At 38.3% G+C, this 17,672-nt stretch overlaps 1 protein-coding gene across 2 annotated transcripts in view; it reads right to left on the reverse strand.

Annotated features, from left to right (window-relative positions):
- The window catches only part of Mospd2 (motile sperm domain containing 2), a 40,074-nt gene that overhangs the window by 11,192 nt on the left and 11,210 nt on the right, over nucleotides 1-17,672 (reverse strand). For both annotated transcript variants that reach the window (XM_042268959.2, XM_006973198.4), the window contains exons 3-8: nucleotides 14,555-14,710; nucleotides 11,810-11,896; nucleotides 9,964-10,118; nucleotides 6,778-6,838; nucleotides 4,511-4,549; nucleotides 1,354-1,478 (exon numbers count right to left, since the gene is read on the reverse strand). In XM_042268959.2, coding sequence (XP_042124893.1) covers nucleotides 1,354-1,478; nucleotides 4,511-4,549; nucleotides 6,778-6,838; nucleotides 9,964-10,118; nucleotides 11,810-11,896; nucleotides 14,555-14,710 — 623 coding nt within the window. The remainder of the gene's footprint in view (nucleotides 1-1,353; nucleotides 1,479-4,510; nucleotides 4,550-6,777; nucleotides 6,839-9,963; nucleotides 10,119-11,809; nucleotides 11,897-14,554; nucleotides 14,711-17,672) is intronic.

Genomic DNA, 17,672 nt, shown 5'->3' on the forward strand with positions numbered 1-17,672 from the left:
ATGCAGCACTTTAGTTTAGAATCATATACATATATTAGCTATTCAAAAAATTAGTGAACTTTGAAGCATAAGTGAAAAGTATCTACACCACTGCATCCTTTTCTGGGGGTATCAGTGATCCTTCCTTGGGCATTATGATATGGCATGGATCTCCCTGGGAAGGGGAAATAGAACAGATTTTGCAGGTGGACTGGGGGCAGATGGGGATGGGAACAGGAGGGATCAGGTGGGGGGGGGGGTGGAGGAAGAGAGTATGGGAGAAACAACCGGAACTGGAGGGCACCTGGGGGCCAATGGCAACCAGTGCAGTGGAAATCCCCTGGAATCTATGAGGGTGATCCTATCGAGGACTCCTAGTAATAGACGCTATGGAGCCTAAACTGACCATCCTTTGTAACAAGGCAAGGCTTCCAGTGGTGGGACCACAACATTAACCCAGCCACAAAATCTGCGACCTATAGCCTGCCCTGCCTGCAAGATGTGCTGGGGCAATGATGGTGTAGAACTTGTGGGAATGGTCAACCAATGGCATGTCTAATTTGAGGTCCACGCTATGAGAGGGAGCCCATGCCCAATACTGCCTGGATGACCAGGAACTGAAGGCTGGATAGCTCAGAGACCTAGGGTAGACTCAAACACAAATGGAAAAAAGTCAATGAAATGATTCCTAATGATATTCTGATATACTCATAAACTAGTGCCTAGCTCAATTATCACCAGAGAGGCTTCCTCTGGCAGCCAATGGGAACAGATACAGAGACCCATACTCAAACATTAGGAGGAACTTGGGGGAACCCTGTATAAGAGGGGAGGAAGAATTGTAGGAGCCAGAGGTGTTGAGAACACCAGGAGAGCACAGCCCACAGAATCAACTAAGCAAGGCTCATATGAGCACACAGAGACTGAAGCACCAAGCACAGGGCCTGCATGGGTCTGCACCAGGTCCTCTGAATATGTTATATTTGTTAGCTTGGTGTTTCTGTGGGGCTCCTAACAGTGGGAACAGGGGTGTCTTTGACTCTTATCTGCTCTTGGGACCCTTTTCCTCCTACTGGGTTGCCTTGATATGAGGGTTTGTGCTTAGTCTTATTGTATCTTGTGCCATGTTTGGGTGATGTCCCTGGTAGGCCTGCTCTTTTCTGGGGGGATATGGAGGAGGAGTGGATCTGGGGGAGATGAGAGTTTGTAGGGGAACTGGAAAGAGTAGAGGGAGGGGAAGCTATTGATAGAATGTATTATATGAGAGAAGAATAAATAAAACATTTTTAAAAGATACGGCTTTTTCCTTTTGAGTACATAGTGTAGAGTGCTATTATTCAGCATTATTCTACAAGTTTCAAGGACTGTACTTACTGTCCCACCCATGTGAGGAGGCAGGTATTCCACACTGACATACTCCTGGATTTCATTTTTACTTGCAAACTTCAACAAACTTACTGCTTCGGGGCCAAGCCAGCTTTTCACAATTTTGAAAGCAGCTGAAGAAAAACAATCACGTCACAGAGCTTTATTTGACTTGTCAAGTACTTTCCTGTATGTACTAACCCACAACTTCTGAGACCAGTTTCAACTAGGAGCTGTTAGTGTGTTTCTTATGAGTTACGGCACTTACCGTTCTTTAATTCTGGGAGGCTTGATGGTATGTATGTCCCTCACAGGTTTCAAATGATCCACAGAGATTCAGGAAGACTAAATTACCCTGATGTTCATGGAGAAGCTTTTCAGAGTTTTGACCTCTGACCACATCTATCAGCGGCCTCAACAACTATGACTTTTAGACAATGAAGCAAACTGCTCTGTGATTCAGGAAGGAATTGCATGATGTTGTGAAGAATCTTTTACTTTGTGTTTCTTCTGATAAAGCCTCAATCTGAAAACCCTTCTCAAAGGAAAAGGAGAAACAGGAGGAAGAGGTCCTGCTCATTATGGGTGCGAGCCAGAACCAGCTTCCTTCCTGACTCAAAACTCTGCATTTTTCCCAGGCCTCACAGTTTATATAACCACGAGAAAGACGCTACAAGAATAAACTACTATCAAACATAGCTATTTGACAGTTATAATTCTGTCCTGTGTCCTGTCGTTTGTTTTATGCTTAATTTAAAAAAAAATATTTCTATTGGGACATTTTTTTAACACATTTGGAAAAAAAACTAAAAGCAGACTGCTGCAACAAATATGCAAAAGTGATATTAGAGAGAAGGGGAAATAAGAATAATAAAAACATTAAAGTGTGGTTTAGAAAATCATGTTTTATTCTTATTCTGGTTCACTATGATTTAAGCTTTTGTTCAAATACTACTTAAACTTTCCTTTTCATTTTAAAACAGCTTGTGATTTGACAGGATTGAAGTCATGCTATTGGAATTAAATGAAGTGTTAAGTCTGATTTTTTTCATGCCAGCTTTATTGAAATAATTCACAAATGATTCTAGCTGTAGGTTATCATAAATGCCAAAAAGCTCTGTTCTATGCAGTTCAAAATTACCGTTACCTAAAGAGAGGTCTTTTTTAGCCTGGGGGCCTTAGATGAATGAGAACAGCATGATCTAGGATTTTGGGAGGGACTTGGAAAACCAACATGTGATCTAAGGTAGGAGCTAGCTGTGGTCTATGGAGTATCAGTGGGGACTAACCACAGGCAAAATCAATCATGCCTACATAACGGAGCTCCAAGACAATTTCTGAATACCAAGACACAAGGCTTCAATGAATTTCCTTGGTTGGCAATACTACGCGTGTGCTGCTCACACTGATGCCAACAGAGAGATCTGTTTCTCACTGAAAGAATCTCTCTGAAGCCTTTCCTTGCAATAAATCACAAAGTGAGCACCATTGCTTTCAGTGAGTTCTAGCAGTCCTAGTGAGTGATCAAACGTGAAAGGCATTTGGGGAACTTCTTGAATTTGTGGAAGGTAGCCTTGTATGGACTGCTAGGATCCCTTTAAAATCTACTTTTTTTCAAACAGTACTTTCTGGTCCTACTATTTAAAGTGTTTTATCATGAGATGGCATTAGATTTTTGTCCCTTTTTCATTTTATTAATATGGTATATTACCCTGATTTTCCCACTTGGACCAAGTTTGCATTCTTAAGACAAATCCTGCTTTGTCATGGTTTGTCAGGGTCTCACCAGCCTGAGCTCATTGATTAGATCAGACTGGCTGGCCAGACAGCTCCAGAGTTCTTCTGCCTGTTGGTGTCCTCACCCCTCACTCCTTGGGCTAAGGTTATAGGCACATGCTACTTACTACAACTGGCTGCTTTACATAGGTTCTTGGAGGAGTCAACTCAGTTCTCAAGTACTTTCCCAACTGAGGCATCTCTGTAGCCTATAATGCTTTTTCTATTTTTTTGCCTACAGTTTGTTAGTTTTGTCCTTCTGTAGTGCTAGAGGTGGAACTCAGGGCTTCTCACAGGCTAGGCAAGGGCTCACAGTCACTGAGCCATACCCCTAGCCATAGTACCTTCAAAGGACTGGTGCATCTACAGTTGTAAGGAGTGCAGTCTGGAGTTTTCTTTACATCTCATGTTGGTATCAGGCCTGTATTTACTCATAAATGAGTTACAATCAGTCCTTTGTGGCCTATTTTTAGAACTGTTTTAGAACTGTTTACAAAGGATCCGGGTGAATTCTTCAAGTATTTCATAGAATTAGCCAGAAAAGCCACCAGGACCTGAATGCTTCTTTGTGGGATTTTTTTTTTGGGGGGGGGGGTTGTTGGCTACTACTTCTGATTATTCTTGAGCCAGTTTTAGTAGTCTAGGTCTTCCTAATAATTTATCATTTTCATCTAGCTTCCTAATTTTGCTGCTATAATTGTTTTTTTAATTCCATAAAGTCAGTAATGACCTCTGTTTTCTGATTTAAAATTTTAGTAAGTGTTTGTTTATTCTTTACCAGTATGAAAGGTTTGCCAATCAGGAACTTTTCCTAGAACTGAATTCCAGTTTACAGAGTGATCCTATTGTTTGCTGCGTATGCAACAATGGACTTCTGTAAACACCAATGAAAACAGAATGTGAAGAAGCAGCGTTCCTTTTAAAATCACTAGGTAATTTTTTTCAATGGCCACTTCAAAAGACTCAGAGCAAAATTATGATTGTTAAAGGGCTATGTGACTACAATGATTGAGAGTGACTTTCAGATTCCTCCCGCCTTGTCCCTCCACACTTGAACCCCAAGAGAAAACCTAGGCAACACATGTTTTGTTAGACACCCTATGTGTGGGAAACAGAACGAGGCGTCTTGTAATTGCTTTGCCCAAATGGCAGATTATCTTGAGGCTCGTATTAGAAAAGACTAGTGGGAAAACTCTCAGTGTCTGAGGAGAGAGAATGTCAGCCTTATTTGTTTAAAAACCAGCCTTTCAGTAGCCTGGCTGTAGCCTTTTAAGAGCACACAAGTATAATACAAACATTTTCCTAAACAGCTGTAGAAACATGGTTGAATGGGCCAAGTAAGACAAATGAAAGTCAAAACACTTTAGAAAAACACAAATAATACACTCACCATTCATTATCCAAGGCATATCAAAGATCACTATTTTTGCTGAAAGATGGAAAAAAAGAATCACTCAATTTGACTTAGTACCTCTATAATACGCTACCAGTTTGACCTGATCTAGAAAAAAAAACTAACATGTGAGGAAAAATTGAGCTGATTGGCCAAGTTTGAATTCAGGGAAGTATGAGTAGTGCTGGGACAGACCATTGTCTCACAACGGGGAGGGGTCCCAACAATGCACGGTCATTGTCTTTTGGCAAGCAATGCTTTCCTTTGTTCATTTGCTGAGTTTGCTGCCTGAACAAAGGTACACAAGAAAATGGTTAAGAGGACATGAGTGTGACATGTCAGACCAGTGCAGAAAGCAACTGCACTTTAAAAATATTTACATGTCTAATTTATGGCTTCACTTATAATTTTCTTGAGTCACACTATTAAACTAGTCACAGAGCCGTCCCTTCCTTCTGATTCTAAGAAACAGAAACTACTTTTTTCTTCAATGTTATGAGCTCCAGGAAGCCAATACTTCCAAAGTAGACAGAGCGGTTATTTTACATACAGAACCGAGGATATTAAGGAGCGCTATCAACACCTGTGAGGGAAAAATATCAGAAACCACAACGGAGATGGCGATAGCCAATTCATTCTTCTATTCCAGATGAACCGAATATGTAATTTCATTTTTCTCTGAGCAGAGAACCCTGTAGAATGTTACACAAAACTAGCACAAAGTAAAGCGCACAAAAAACATGGTATCAGTAAGAGGTAGACTGGCGCGCTCAGTATTCCTGTTACTCAGTGGGAGTTTAACTAAAGTAGAATAGCTCATGGCATGTTTTGAAAAACAATCAGTTAAAGAGCCCATAAAATCCAATGTCTGCAAAACCACATGATTTTGTAGAACACAGACATCATCTGTATTTAACTGAAATGAACAATATTACCATTCACTTTTATATGAATCCATGAATCGTTCTTTCAAAGTAATCCTGGACATATTTGATAAATAACTATAGTTATATTTTTTCTCAGTGGCTCATCACAAATGCTTTTAAGTATTTCAGTGAACAGGTATTTTGGAAGGCTGAATGTATTTTATAAAGTAATAGTTACATTAGTATTATTTCTACATGGCTCACCACAACGTCCTTTACATCCTTCAACAAACAAGCATTTGTTTTGTTTTGCCCATAAAAGAAGCAGGTTAATATCATGAAGTAGTAATTCTATAGCATCCATTGATGGGCACTGCTCAGCAAGACTTAATGAGTCAGGGTGTACCAGATACACAAGGAACAATAGATCGTTCAAGTTTCCCAACCTGGACACTGTCATTCTCTTTACCAACAGTCACAGTCTCTAAAGGGATTGCAGTATAGGGCTGTAGGTTGTGCTGATCCTAGATATCCATTGTGCTTTTGGTTACCCAAGAGATCCTAACTGTGGGATCTGTCAGGAATATGCGCAGGCAGTTTTGTGGATTTCCATTTTGATAAACCTTTGCTTTTCCTGCCCTTTCAGTTTTACAGAACTGGAGTTAAATATATTTGACTGCACATAAACAGTCAAATATATTTAAATCCAGTTCTGTAAAACTGAAATATATGAAAAATGAGCATATAAGGCTTATGAGGAGTCCATCATTTGTGTCATCAATGGGAGAGTGACCATTCAAAACAAACAAAACAAGGCCGAGGATGTTAGTTTAGTGGTAGAACACTTGCCTGGCATGTACAAGGCTCTGGGTTCAATCTCCAGCACCATAAGAAAACAAAGTAATAAAAAACTCTCTAAATACCAGAGTCAAATGTAGTGCATTGTGATTCAGTATTTTCTTAGTGCCAATTTTAAAACGGCAATTAGTAACATACTATATGTATTTATCGTACAATGTGCCTTATCAGTACTGCTTATCTGTTCTTACATGCAGCAAGTTCCACATAATAAATATAATTTTAGACAAAGATCAGTAAAAATGGGCTCACATTGCAAATAAATGTATAATTGCACACAGCTGTGTGTCAGATGTTACAGGATGTCTTGGTGTTTAGAACTTCACTTGCACCAGTAACTTTAAAGGAAAATTACTGCAAAAAATTGTCTATGTATCTACCATGATGAGGATTTACATGTCTACCTATGAATACATTTAAAGTATTTCATCAGAAAACAATAGTCCAGGTATGAGACTCTGCAATATAAAGCTTTATAATTTTTGGACATCATCTATAATTTCAACATATTATGTTTTTATAAAGGAGTAAGTTACTTACAGAGGTATTTGGGGTAATACACCTTAAAGCAGCTGATGATAAAGCGTACAAATTCCATGTCCTAAAATAAAGATTAAAGCTTTAAGGCTGTCCATATTAGAAAACTTCCAATTACACATTTCTAAAGGTGATAAATTATTAAATACAAGTGAGATTACTATTTTTCTTAAGAGATAAGCTAATATAAGTATCTATTGCCCCAAGGATTAAGGTTTAGGTCATTAAGCTAAGAATTGGCTCTAAAAATTGAGTTAAAGAAGTCAGACAGTTATTGGTATTTTAAAAATTACTTGTATTACTTCAAACTAGTTATATGCTTCAGGCTACAAGAGCCATGGGGTATGCAATGTATATAAAAGTGATTCCCACAGTGAGACTCTAAAATTCTATTGAACAACTAAAGAATTATTTATAACCTGACTAACTGAAATGATATATAGGTACTCATTTGTAGCTATACATATATAGGTTATGGTTTAGTATTTACTTTCTAAATCTAATTTTTACCTTAAAAGAGCTTCAATAAAAATACTGTATTAATTTTTTTACACAATGATCCCACTGATCAGACCTGCCAGTTTACTTTTTATTTAAAAGGACCCAGATTAATGTTGTTTTTGTTTTTTTTGTTTTTTGTTTTTTTTGCTCATAATCAAGTGCTGTTCATTCAATCCAATTGTTAGGAGACTGTATTAAGCAGCTGTCAGGGTAGTTCTCTTGATTCATATACAACAACAGAAAATTAGGTCATTAGGGACATTATTCATGTTTCATTCCCCATATTATTCCATGCTAGCAGGTTGTTTTATTAATCCTGCTTAGCCACCTTATAAACACTGTGAGTTTGAAAAGCTAAGCAGACAAGCTGTAATCCAGTACAGCTACTAAAAACCTGGTGATTCCAGATAGGACAACCTATAAAGTCATTCCCAGCATGAGTTGCAGCACCTTTAATTGCAGTAAACTGAATGTAAGTATCCCTAGCTATAACTATTGAATATGGGAGAAATCCTAGCATATAATAATACCTTTATAAATAATCATTATATCCACTGGGCACAGTTTCAAAAATCTATGGGTAAGTAAGAGCCAGAGAAAGGGCTTAAAAAACTAGCTCTACAAACATTTGGTTACATAATTTAACAGCCATGACCACTCTCTGATACTCTTACTAGTCTTCATCTAGTAGTCATAAAATCATTTATTCAATTGAATGTCCTTGTTCATAAAAGCTTGAATACTGCTAATTTTGGGGGATGTGATGTATGCCTACACTGGGTACTACATACCATAGCTTCATGAAACAGCTTGTTGTACAATCTCTTAGGATATTTTTCAGAATGGTGTCTTTATCATTCAAAGTGTCCACCCTCTGATGATGCATGCAAGATTTTTCTTTCTAGTTCAACTGCTGAGAATGGATAAACCTCTCCTAAAATGTCGATTATTTAAAATCTAGCTATTTGTATAATTTTAAATGATTCCATTCTTTTAGCTAGGAAGGTAAAAGGCTATAGTCAACATTGAAGTTCAACTCTTACTAAAGCATTTTTAATGCATCTTTATATGCTGACTTTGTGAATCCTAAAAGTGTCATATAAAAAAGAAATTATCCAGTAAAGATTCAGGTGCTATATAACATTATCAGTGACTAAAATATGTAATAGTACCAATAGTCTTTCTTTACAAATTAGAAAAGACATTCTGTAAGTCATTTGAAAAACCATCATATAGTTCCTATCAATTCACTATATTTGGTACAGAAAACATTAACATACATTGTTCATGGTGGTGAAGTAATAATAGGTGGCTTTGGTACCTAAAGAACAACAGGATCATACTCTATCTTTATTGAATGTTGACTTATCTAAGTAACTTTAGTTTCATTTAGAATATAAAATGTTTTGCTTTATAATTTAAAATCCACTCAATGGAAACTACATTTTTAAAAATACGCAGGGTATTAGATTCTTAATGTGAGAAAACATTCTGCTGTCTCCTTCCCCTAAAGCTCTCTTTAATTGTTTACTCTAACCTGGTTTTGTTGTTGTTTACATTTAAGATACCATTATTTTGGGCTACATAGCCACACACATACTGTAGTAAAACAGTTCTTTTTATCTTAAACAGGTATTCTCCAATATTATTACAAGTTCTTCACAAATACCAACATACATAGTTATGTATACTCTATCAATGAAATATAACTTAATTGACCATTTTGCCATGTTGGACACAAAGACTTTTTCCTAATCTGTCATTATTTTTTGAGACAGTCTCACTATGCTGTCCAAGCTATCCTTGAACTTTTATGAACTTTTTTTTTTTTTTTTTTGGTTTTTTCGAGACAGGGTTTCTCTTGTGTAGCTTTGCGCCTTTCCTGGAACTCACTTGGTAGCCCAGGCTGGCCTCGAACTCACAGAGATCCGCCTGGCTCTGCCTCCCGAGTGCTGGGATTAAAGGCGTGCGCCACCACCGCCCGGCTTTTATGAACTTTTTAAACAAACATTATAAACTTTCAGGTTTAAAGTATCTTTATACCTCAGCTTCATACGTAGCTGTGGCTACTGGTGTACATAGAAGAATATATTGCTATTGTAACTAGTGATTTAACTAAATTTTCAGGCTGGTAAAACCATCTGAAGAAAACTAGCTGTGCAAGCTTACTAGATAAAATAAACAAATAACAAAATTCAAGAAGTATAAACAAGTGCCCAACAATAGCAGAGTATGGCATGAAGCAAACTCACATGAATACCTTGCACCCTCAAAACAAGGCAAAAATATAAGGTCACAGAGGTTATGCATGTGTTTATTCAATATTTAGTGACTGTGTTGCTCTGTTCTAGGCATGGGGGTTGGTGCTGGTGGATATTAGCATGCTGAAAATGTTCAGTGTTCATCGCAGTGACTCATGTCCTGCCAGCCTCCATGTCTTACCTCTCCATCTATATCATCAGACATGGAACATCGCTAGGAAATACAGCATCCCTACCAAATACTGAAGCAAATTTAATTCTCTGCAAACCCTATTCCACATTTGACTTCACACGCAATGCAAGGGGAAAAATAATCATTTTAGATTCTGCTAGCTTCATCTTACAACAATATTTAGATGTCAAGAAGACAGGAAATAAAGAGGAAACCAGGACAAACCACACTTTAGGATTAATGAAGAATACTTACCATGCTATTGAGTCCAGTTTCTGACATGTCAAACATCACTGTGATAGGCTTCCCATTTTCTCTCTTGGCGTATCGTTCCAACCAGAACGCTATGAGCTTCTTTTTGTCCATTATGGTTTTCTGGTCTTTTATATGATACTTCACTCTGATCCAGACTTTAAGCAGAACAACAGATAAAAATAAGCATATTGTTTATTATTTGTGGCATTTTCATTTTATATATATATATATATATATATATATATATATATATATATATATATATATAATTTCCCTTGGCATGTTCATTTATAATTCATCTTGTTTTGAATAAAAACATCTCTCCCCTCTTTAAAATGAGAAATAGTTGCACTTGGGACCTTTAAATGAAAGAGTAGAAGAGAGGCAAACTACTTTTCGCTCCTTTAGGAAATAAACAGACGTCACTTTTAAGTGAGCTGAAGAGAGAATGCAGGTGAACAAACAGCATTTTGTAATAACCCAGAAGTGCTCTGCACTATGCTTAAGAGGAAAGCCACTGGTCTGATCAAACACTAGAAAATATGTTCCACCCACAAGAGACGCACAGACAGGCAGCGGGGAGGCCTGAGGAGAGCCATGCAGGGGAGTGGGACATGGAAAGCTTAGGGTGCTGACAGCTAAGACTGAAATGGGATGGTGAGAAGAGGAGCAGAACAGAGGCAGGGGAGGGATGGCTAGATGACTTTGAAGTCCTAGCGTCATTTTGGTTTTGCTTTTTCAAAACCCAGCTTGAGCAGTGCCACAGAGGTTGGCGTGGAAGAGGCCAGGGAGGAAACCTATCGGGTCACAACCTGGGAAGAGAACAGGGTAGACAGGATGAACTGAGGAAGTGGCTGGTAAAGATGAATCGGGAACCAAAATGATGTTAAAATTATAGGGAGAGCCAAGAAATGAGCCAGAGCTGACAATCCAGAAGGAGCATGATGGCAGGATACAAGTGTGAGCTGTAGATCATGTTGAGTGTTGAAGGCAGCTCACAGTCAAGAGACACCAGCTGGCGGGCAGCTGGGTATGCACAAGCAGCTTGGGAATTGCATGGGATCCGCACTGTGAATTGGGAGGTTGCCAAAGCTGATGTGTCTGAGATGACCCCATGGGACAGTAGCAGATGCAAAGTATAAGAAACCAAGAAAAGAATGGGCTTTGGGAAACACGTTTCAGGAACAAACTGCAGAAGAGGCATGAGAAAAGGAGACTGAAAAAGAAGCGGCAGGGATAAGAGGAAAGTCAAAATACAGTGCAGTTCACAAGCTAAAGAAAAGGCAAGGAAGATGCACATAGGCTCTCCTACCCTTAGTACCAACTCAAGCTAGATTTGGGCGAGTGGAAAGGAGCATAAGAAAGTCATCTGAACAACAGATGACTGTTACTCTTCTTCCCATTACTACACACATTTCAGAAAACGCTAAGAGGAGACCAGGAGAGAAAGAAGATAATGACTAACTGAAATACTTTGACTGTGTTATGACTGCTCTGGTGCCATGCCTACTTGCCAGCTACCATACTCTCCACCATGATGGTCATGGACTCTAAACCTCTGAAACCACAAGCCCCAAATAAACTCTTTTATTAAGTTGCCTTGGTCATGATGTCTTATCACGGAAATAGACAAGTAACTAAGACACAGCATTTGTGTTTACTGCTTAGTTTATAATAAGGCAAACTATGCTTTGATAGTATTTGACAGGGGTAAAGAGAGCCACACACCTCTAGTTACAGGAAATTTATTGCGTATACATATGGAAAAGTTCTGTGATTATTAATAGAGACACAGATATGCATCTCAAAATCTTAAAAAGGTAGGGTATGAGCTGAATATACTTACATAATTTGTTACCTTCTTTGTCATAACCGTGGAGATAAATACCACCAAGTTCTAATAACCATCTTGGAATAGAGGATTCACTAAGATCTAGAAAGTGATAAACTTTGATCAATAATAGTAACCTATGTATCTAAAAAGAAAACTCACACTATAAAAATAATGTTACATAGTAGCATCACTTACTCAAACATGAACAATGTACAACTTAAATCTTGAATAAATGTAACTTGTTAAAAAATTAGAAAGAGTGGCTGGTAATACAAAGTTAGTTCCTGCTGAGAAACAACGCACAAAAGATTTACAGATGATGGAAAGAACTGGAAAAACTCTCTTATTTCTGTGGATATCTGCAGATTCTGGTTGGATTTCAAATAATGACTTGACTTATCAACACATGTTAACACTAAGAGACCATTCAATTTAATCCTGGAGGAGGAGTCTGGGTGTAGTCCAGTGGTAGGAGGGTACATGGTTAGCACAGACAAGGTCATGGATTCTATCCCTAGGTTCCTCCTAAACAAATAAAAGCTACATTAATAAAATATTCACACAACCTCAGAATTTGAGGGGGTAAAATATCACTGTTTTGTCTAACAAGATGCCACTTATCCATCTCCTCTTTAGCACCCTACCCTGCCGTGTGTGTGTGTGTGTGTGTGTGTGTGTGTGTGTGTGTGTGTGTGTGCGCGCGTGCATGCAGACCAGGCATTGATGTGGGTTGTCTTCCTTTCCACTGTCACCTTACTTTTGTGAGAAAGTCTCTCACTGGAGTTCGAGCTTGCTGAGCTGATTTGGTTATACTATTACACTAGCTGGCCAGCAAAGCCCCTGGTGTCCCGTTTCCACCCCGCCCTCCACCCCCAGCCCTCTGATTACAAGTGCATGTTGCCATGCCTAACTTTTCAAGTAAGTGCTAGGGATCTAAATTTAGTCATACTTGTACAACAAGCATCGTACCTACTGGGCTACCTCCCCACCCCCAAGATGGTATTTTTCTACTAAGTTTTCTATACAGTAAATGCTAATGTTTTAGAGTAGGTGGAAAAGAATTCAAGAAAAAAGATCAAATTCTTTAGCAGGCAAACCAAATAGACCTAACTAGTCTCTAAGGGAGGCTAAGGACCAGTGTGGCAAGGCAGCACAGGGAAGCTCTTCCCAGAGAACAGTCAAGGTTTCTCTGTCATCCCCTCTGCCCATCTCAGATCTTTGCTCTGTCACCCAAAACATAACCTATGCAAGAATACACACATTGTTGAATTAAGTACGAGATTCTCCATGAGCTAAAAAAAAAAAAGAAAGAGAGAAAGAAAAGAAGGAAGGAAGGAAGGAAGGAAGGAAGGAAGGAAGGAAGGAAGGAAGAAAGAAAGAAAGAAAGAAAGAAAGAAAGAAAGAAAGAAAGAAAGAAAGAAAGAAAGAAAGAAAGAAAGGGGAAAAAGCCACACACACAACAAACTTTATTCCAAATAAATTTATTCTGTCTATGATTTAGAAATTGCAGATATGTGATTTTTTTTCTTGATGAATACTTGTTTCCTTGTTTAAACTGCCTACATTTTTATATTTCCCATCACTTGACTTCTTAGATTTTAGGTATGCCCTTTCTTGTGGACTCTAGTATAAAGAATAGGGAGAAAATTAGTTCTAGATTTGTTGACTATTTTGTATAAGTCTTTAGACTCAGTCACTCCCAAGTTCATGCTTATAGGTAGTTGAAATGGGCAGTTTTGTCTAATTATTCTTGTTAACATTTTAGAAGGAGATAATAGGTAACCTTCCCTGCAAAGTTCTTCATATATCTGAAAACTACTGTAAAATTTCCTCTAAGATTTCAAACACCCATTTGATGACAAATTTCAATCTAGTAGAAGAGTTTAGAGAAGGCTACCACAGGACTCCTTGGGGAAAAGCTTGCTATTCTGGGCTCCCAATTCAGTTATGGAACACTCACAAATATGAGGTACTCTGGGGATATGGAAAGGCATGGGCAACAACTGAAAAAACAAAACAGGACAGCAATATCCTCTTATTTCTAGGTCTAATATGGAAGACTGTTGATGTAACCAACCGTCTTATTAAATAAGAAACACAGAAACAATGTAAAAGAGAAAGCCAAGAGGTCAGAGCTCAGAGCTAAAACCTCACCCTTCCTCCTCTGTGTCCCAGCTTCTCGAAAGAGAGAGCTACTTCCTGTGTGTAAGTCGATTTTCCAGTCATTCTGCCTTCTCATTGGTTGTAAACCCAAACACGTGACTGTCTCATCACTGTCTGAATGTACAGCCCCCTAGGTCTTAAAGGCATATGTCTCCAATGCTGGCTGTATCCCTGAACACACAGAGATCTATGGGATTAAAGGCATGTGCCACCACCACCACACTCTTGCTATGGCTCTAATAGCTCTGACCCCCGGGCAACTTTATTTATTAACATACAATCAAAATCACATTTCAGTACAATTAGAATACCACCATAGAAGACTATCTTGCCATTGTTTAATGGAATTGAACCAAACACAGACTAGGTAACCATTCTTTTAGTGGCAATGAGTGACCTGGTTCTCTGTGATCTGATTTTCTTATGAATGATTCTCCTTCTAAGATTTTGTCATAAATGGTCCCTTTGAAAGTATGATTAGGCCCCTAAAGATAATATTCTAGTGTTAATGATGACTGCAAATACAGACAAACATCTAACAATAACATTTATACAGATGGTATCACCCTGTCAAGGTGAAGTCCAATAGCTTACCATTGACAGAAAATTCTTTCCTCCACTGAAAACTCTCATCAAGCATCTTCAGTGTTTCATCCACAACATTATGTCTCCAAACTAAGTAACTTTCAACCCAATTATCATCTTGCTGAAGCCTTTCAACATCACGTGGATCATATTTTTCTGACTTTTCTAGGGAAAAAAAAATAATGAACATCTAAATCAGGTTAATTCTGCCATGAAAAATAACAAAAATAATGGCAAAGGAGAAGAAAATCTATAAGACAAAGCCATATTTCTCTAAGACACACATAGGGATGTTTTTTTCAGGTGAAAATATAATCTAAAGAATTGACTGGATTTCTAAGTGAGAGCAGAATAAAGTTATCTAAAGACTACAGATTTGAGAAGGTGTCTAACGATGCTGTCCAGGATGTCTGAATTCTTGGAGTTCAAGTGATCCTCTTACCCTAGTCTTAGTAGCTAGAATTAGAGGTGTGCACGTCTGCACATGACACAGAATATCATTTTTTGAAAAAGTCAAATGGAAAACTGTCCATTAGCTAGAGTTTACTAGCTAATCCTTCCTTCCTGTGACAAAATCCAAGAAGGAAGAAAAGATTTTGTGTGTGTGTGTGTGTGTGTGTGTGTGTGTGTGTGTGTGTGTGTGTGTGTGATTATAAGGTGTTTTCTAACTTGTGGCCCTTCTTTCTCAGTCTCCCAAGTACTGGGATTACAGGGGTGCACCAACAAGATCAACTAAGGACGCATTGATTTTGGCTCACAGTTTCAGAGGTTTTAGTCTGTGCCAACTGTCTCTGTTATTCCTTGGCCTGTGATGAGGTAGTATGTCATGGCAGAATGGTACTAGAGAACAAAACTTCTCCTATCATGGTAGACAGGAAGTAGAGAAACAGCCAGCAAGGGGCCAGGGAATGGGTATACTATTCAAGTATACATTCCTCCAGTGGCTAACTTCTTCCAGCAAGGACCTGTCTCCTAATAGACCACTCAACTATGAACTCGTCAATGGATCTGTACATGGATGAAGTCAGTACCCTTATGATCCAGTCATTTTTCATCTGTTACCAGCTGGGGACCAAGAACTTCAACACACAAGCTTTTTCAGGAAATATTTCACATCTAAATCATAACATGCAGCATCACCATGTTTTCAGACTCTGCGGCAAACATTTCTAGACATTTGGTGGAGTAATTGTATTCAATTATAATTGTGGTCTTCCTACACATGCCAAATTCCCCACTAACTTCTATACCAGATATTCCTCCTTGAATGCTCTTCTCACTAGTTTGTTGTAAGGGGATTCTTCTTGTCTCCGTGTAATCACCTCTACACATCCAAATTCAACAATTCAGCAGCACTCTTTCATAAATATTTCCCGTGACCAAAGTCAGTCTTTGGTGAGCAGCAACAGGCTTTCATTTATGGTTTTCATGAGGCATTCAACAATCTTTATCTTGAATTAGAGTTACTGGTATGCATGCCATCTTTCCTAAATAAACCAGGTCCACAGCCTGTACGTCTTAAGAGTTCTCTAAAGCAGATGCCACAACATTTACTGACAGACTCTATTCTGTCTTTATTTTTAGTTCCTCAACTACCCATTCTCTCTTAAGTTCTAAAGCAAATGGTTTTGGAAATTTCCCTGGCTTCTGCATTTCCTCTTCTTTCACAAGTATTTAGTTGCTAAGTTGTAGAGCGTCTCCGTCCTCTCCACCTGTACTGCCTTTAGTTCAGGGCCTTGAGATAATAGATGAAAGGGCAGGAAAGTATAAAGTGCATTGAGACAATTAACCTCTTTGAGTCTCTCAGTTTCTCATCTTCAAACAGTTTTATGTACTCAGAGGCCTGTGTAAGGGTCAGATGAAAAAGAATATATGAAAGTGCTTGGAAATTTAAAACACTACAAAATATGACACCATAAATCACACATTTGTGGAATGTCATCTGGGGTGTAGATTTTAATATATGGGCTCTATTTTTCTAATCTATAAAATGAGTGGCTTCATACTACATAACCTTTAGGAAACAGTTTTAGCTCTGTAATTTGAAAATTCATTAGTATTCCAAGCAGATTTTCCCTTTAATTAGAAATGACATTTGAGAGCATAAGATGGCTTTAAAAGAGTTAACATAGCCTCTGTCTCATTAAGGAGGGATCATTTTGTTTGGCCATTCTACCAGTAGAATATTTTCCTTAAAATTATGGCTGCCTTCATCCACTTGCAGGAAAATGTCTGCTACCACCCAAGTTAGCATAAGCACAGTTTACTTATCAGTTCTTCTTCCAAATAAAAATGGCGGTCAGTGAAAAAGGGGACTAAGTAAGCTCCCAAGTCAAACACACTTAGGATGTAGAAATGTTCTGTGGGTATACCCCCATTTTCTCACATAAGACATTAAATGCACATGTCTTCAAAGGTCAAAGTTTAATAAAAAAAATTGCTGTATCATTAGAGACTTTCTAAAATAAATCTGGTTTTCTCTCTCCTTTCACAAACACGGTAAATACTACAGTGACTACTTTCCTTGGCTCTGGTCACAGAGTCAGGTAATAGTTTTTGCTGCTATTGCTTTTGTATAGCCAGTAGAGGTGTCAGCACAATGAAAAGAACAAATGATATCTTAGGACGAAGATAAAAACTGTTTGACCTTAGAGACTTCTGGATCAGTCTTGGGCATCCCCCAGGGTCCCAGACTACACTGAAAAGTACTTTCTTAGGAAAGTATTTGGAAGTGACACAGGGTCAGTATAAAGTAACCACAACAAAACCAGTGAAACATTATTATTCATATTATTACTACTGGTAGTGCTATCATCAAGACACTGACCACTACTAGAAATTTAAAGCCCTCTTCCTTTGGTAGTTTTCATGGATACCGATCTCTGAATCCAAAAGTTTCCATTTAGTGTTATTATTAATAGGAATGTATTTACACAGGAAATACTGTTGTTACTGTTTTAACCATTTGACCCTGGACAAGCAGAAATGAAATCAGAGCAGGGGGAAGAAATGAGAAAGAGATAGCTGGAGAGGGGAAGAGGTAGGGTTCAGTAGAGAGAGGGAGGAGAAAAGTAGAAACAGGGATAAAGAACAAGAGGAAATAGGGAAAGGGCCAAGGGAAGAAAAA

The sequence above is a fragment of the Peromyscus maniculatus genome, chromosome X (assembly GCF_049852395.1).
Source record: "Peromyscus maniculatus bairdii isolate BWxNUB_F1_BW_parent chromosome X, HU_Pman_BW_mat_3.1, whole genome shotgun sequence".
Lineage (NCBI taxonomy): Eukaryota > Metazoa > Chordata > Mammalia > Rodentia > Cricetidae > Peromyscus > Peromyscus maniculatus.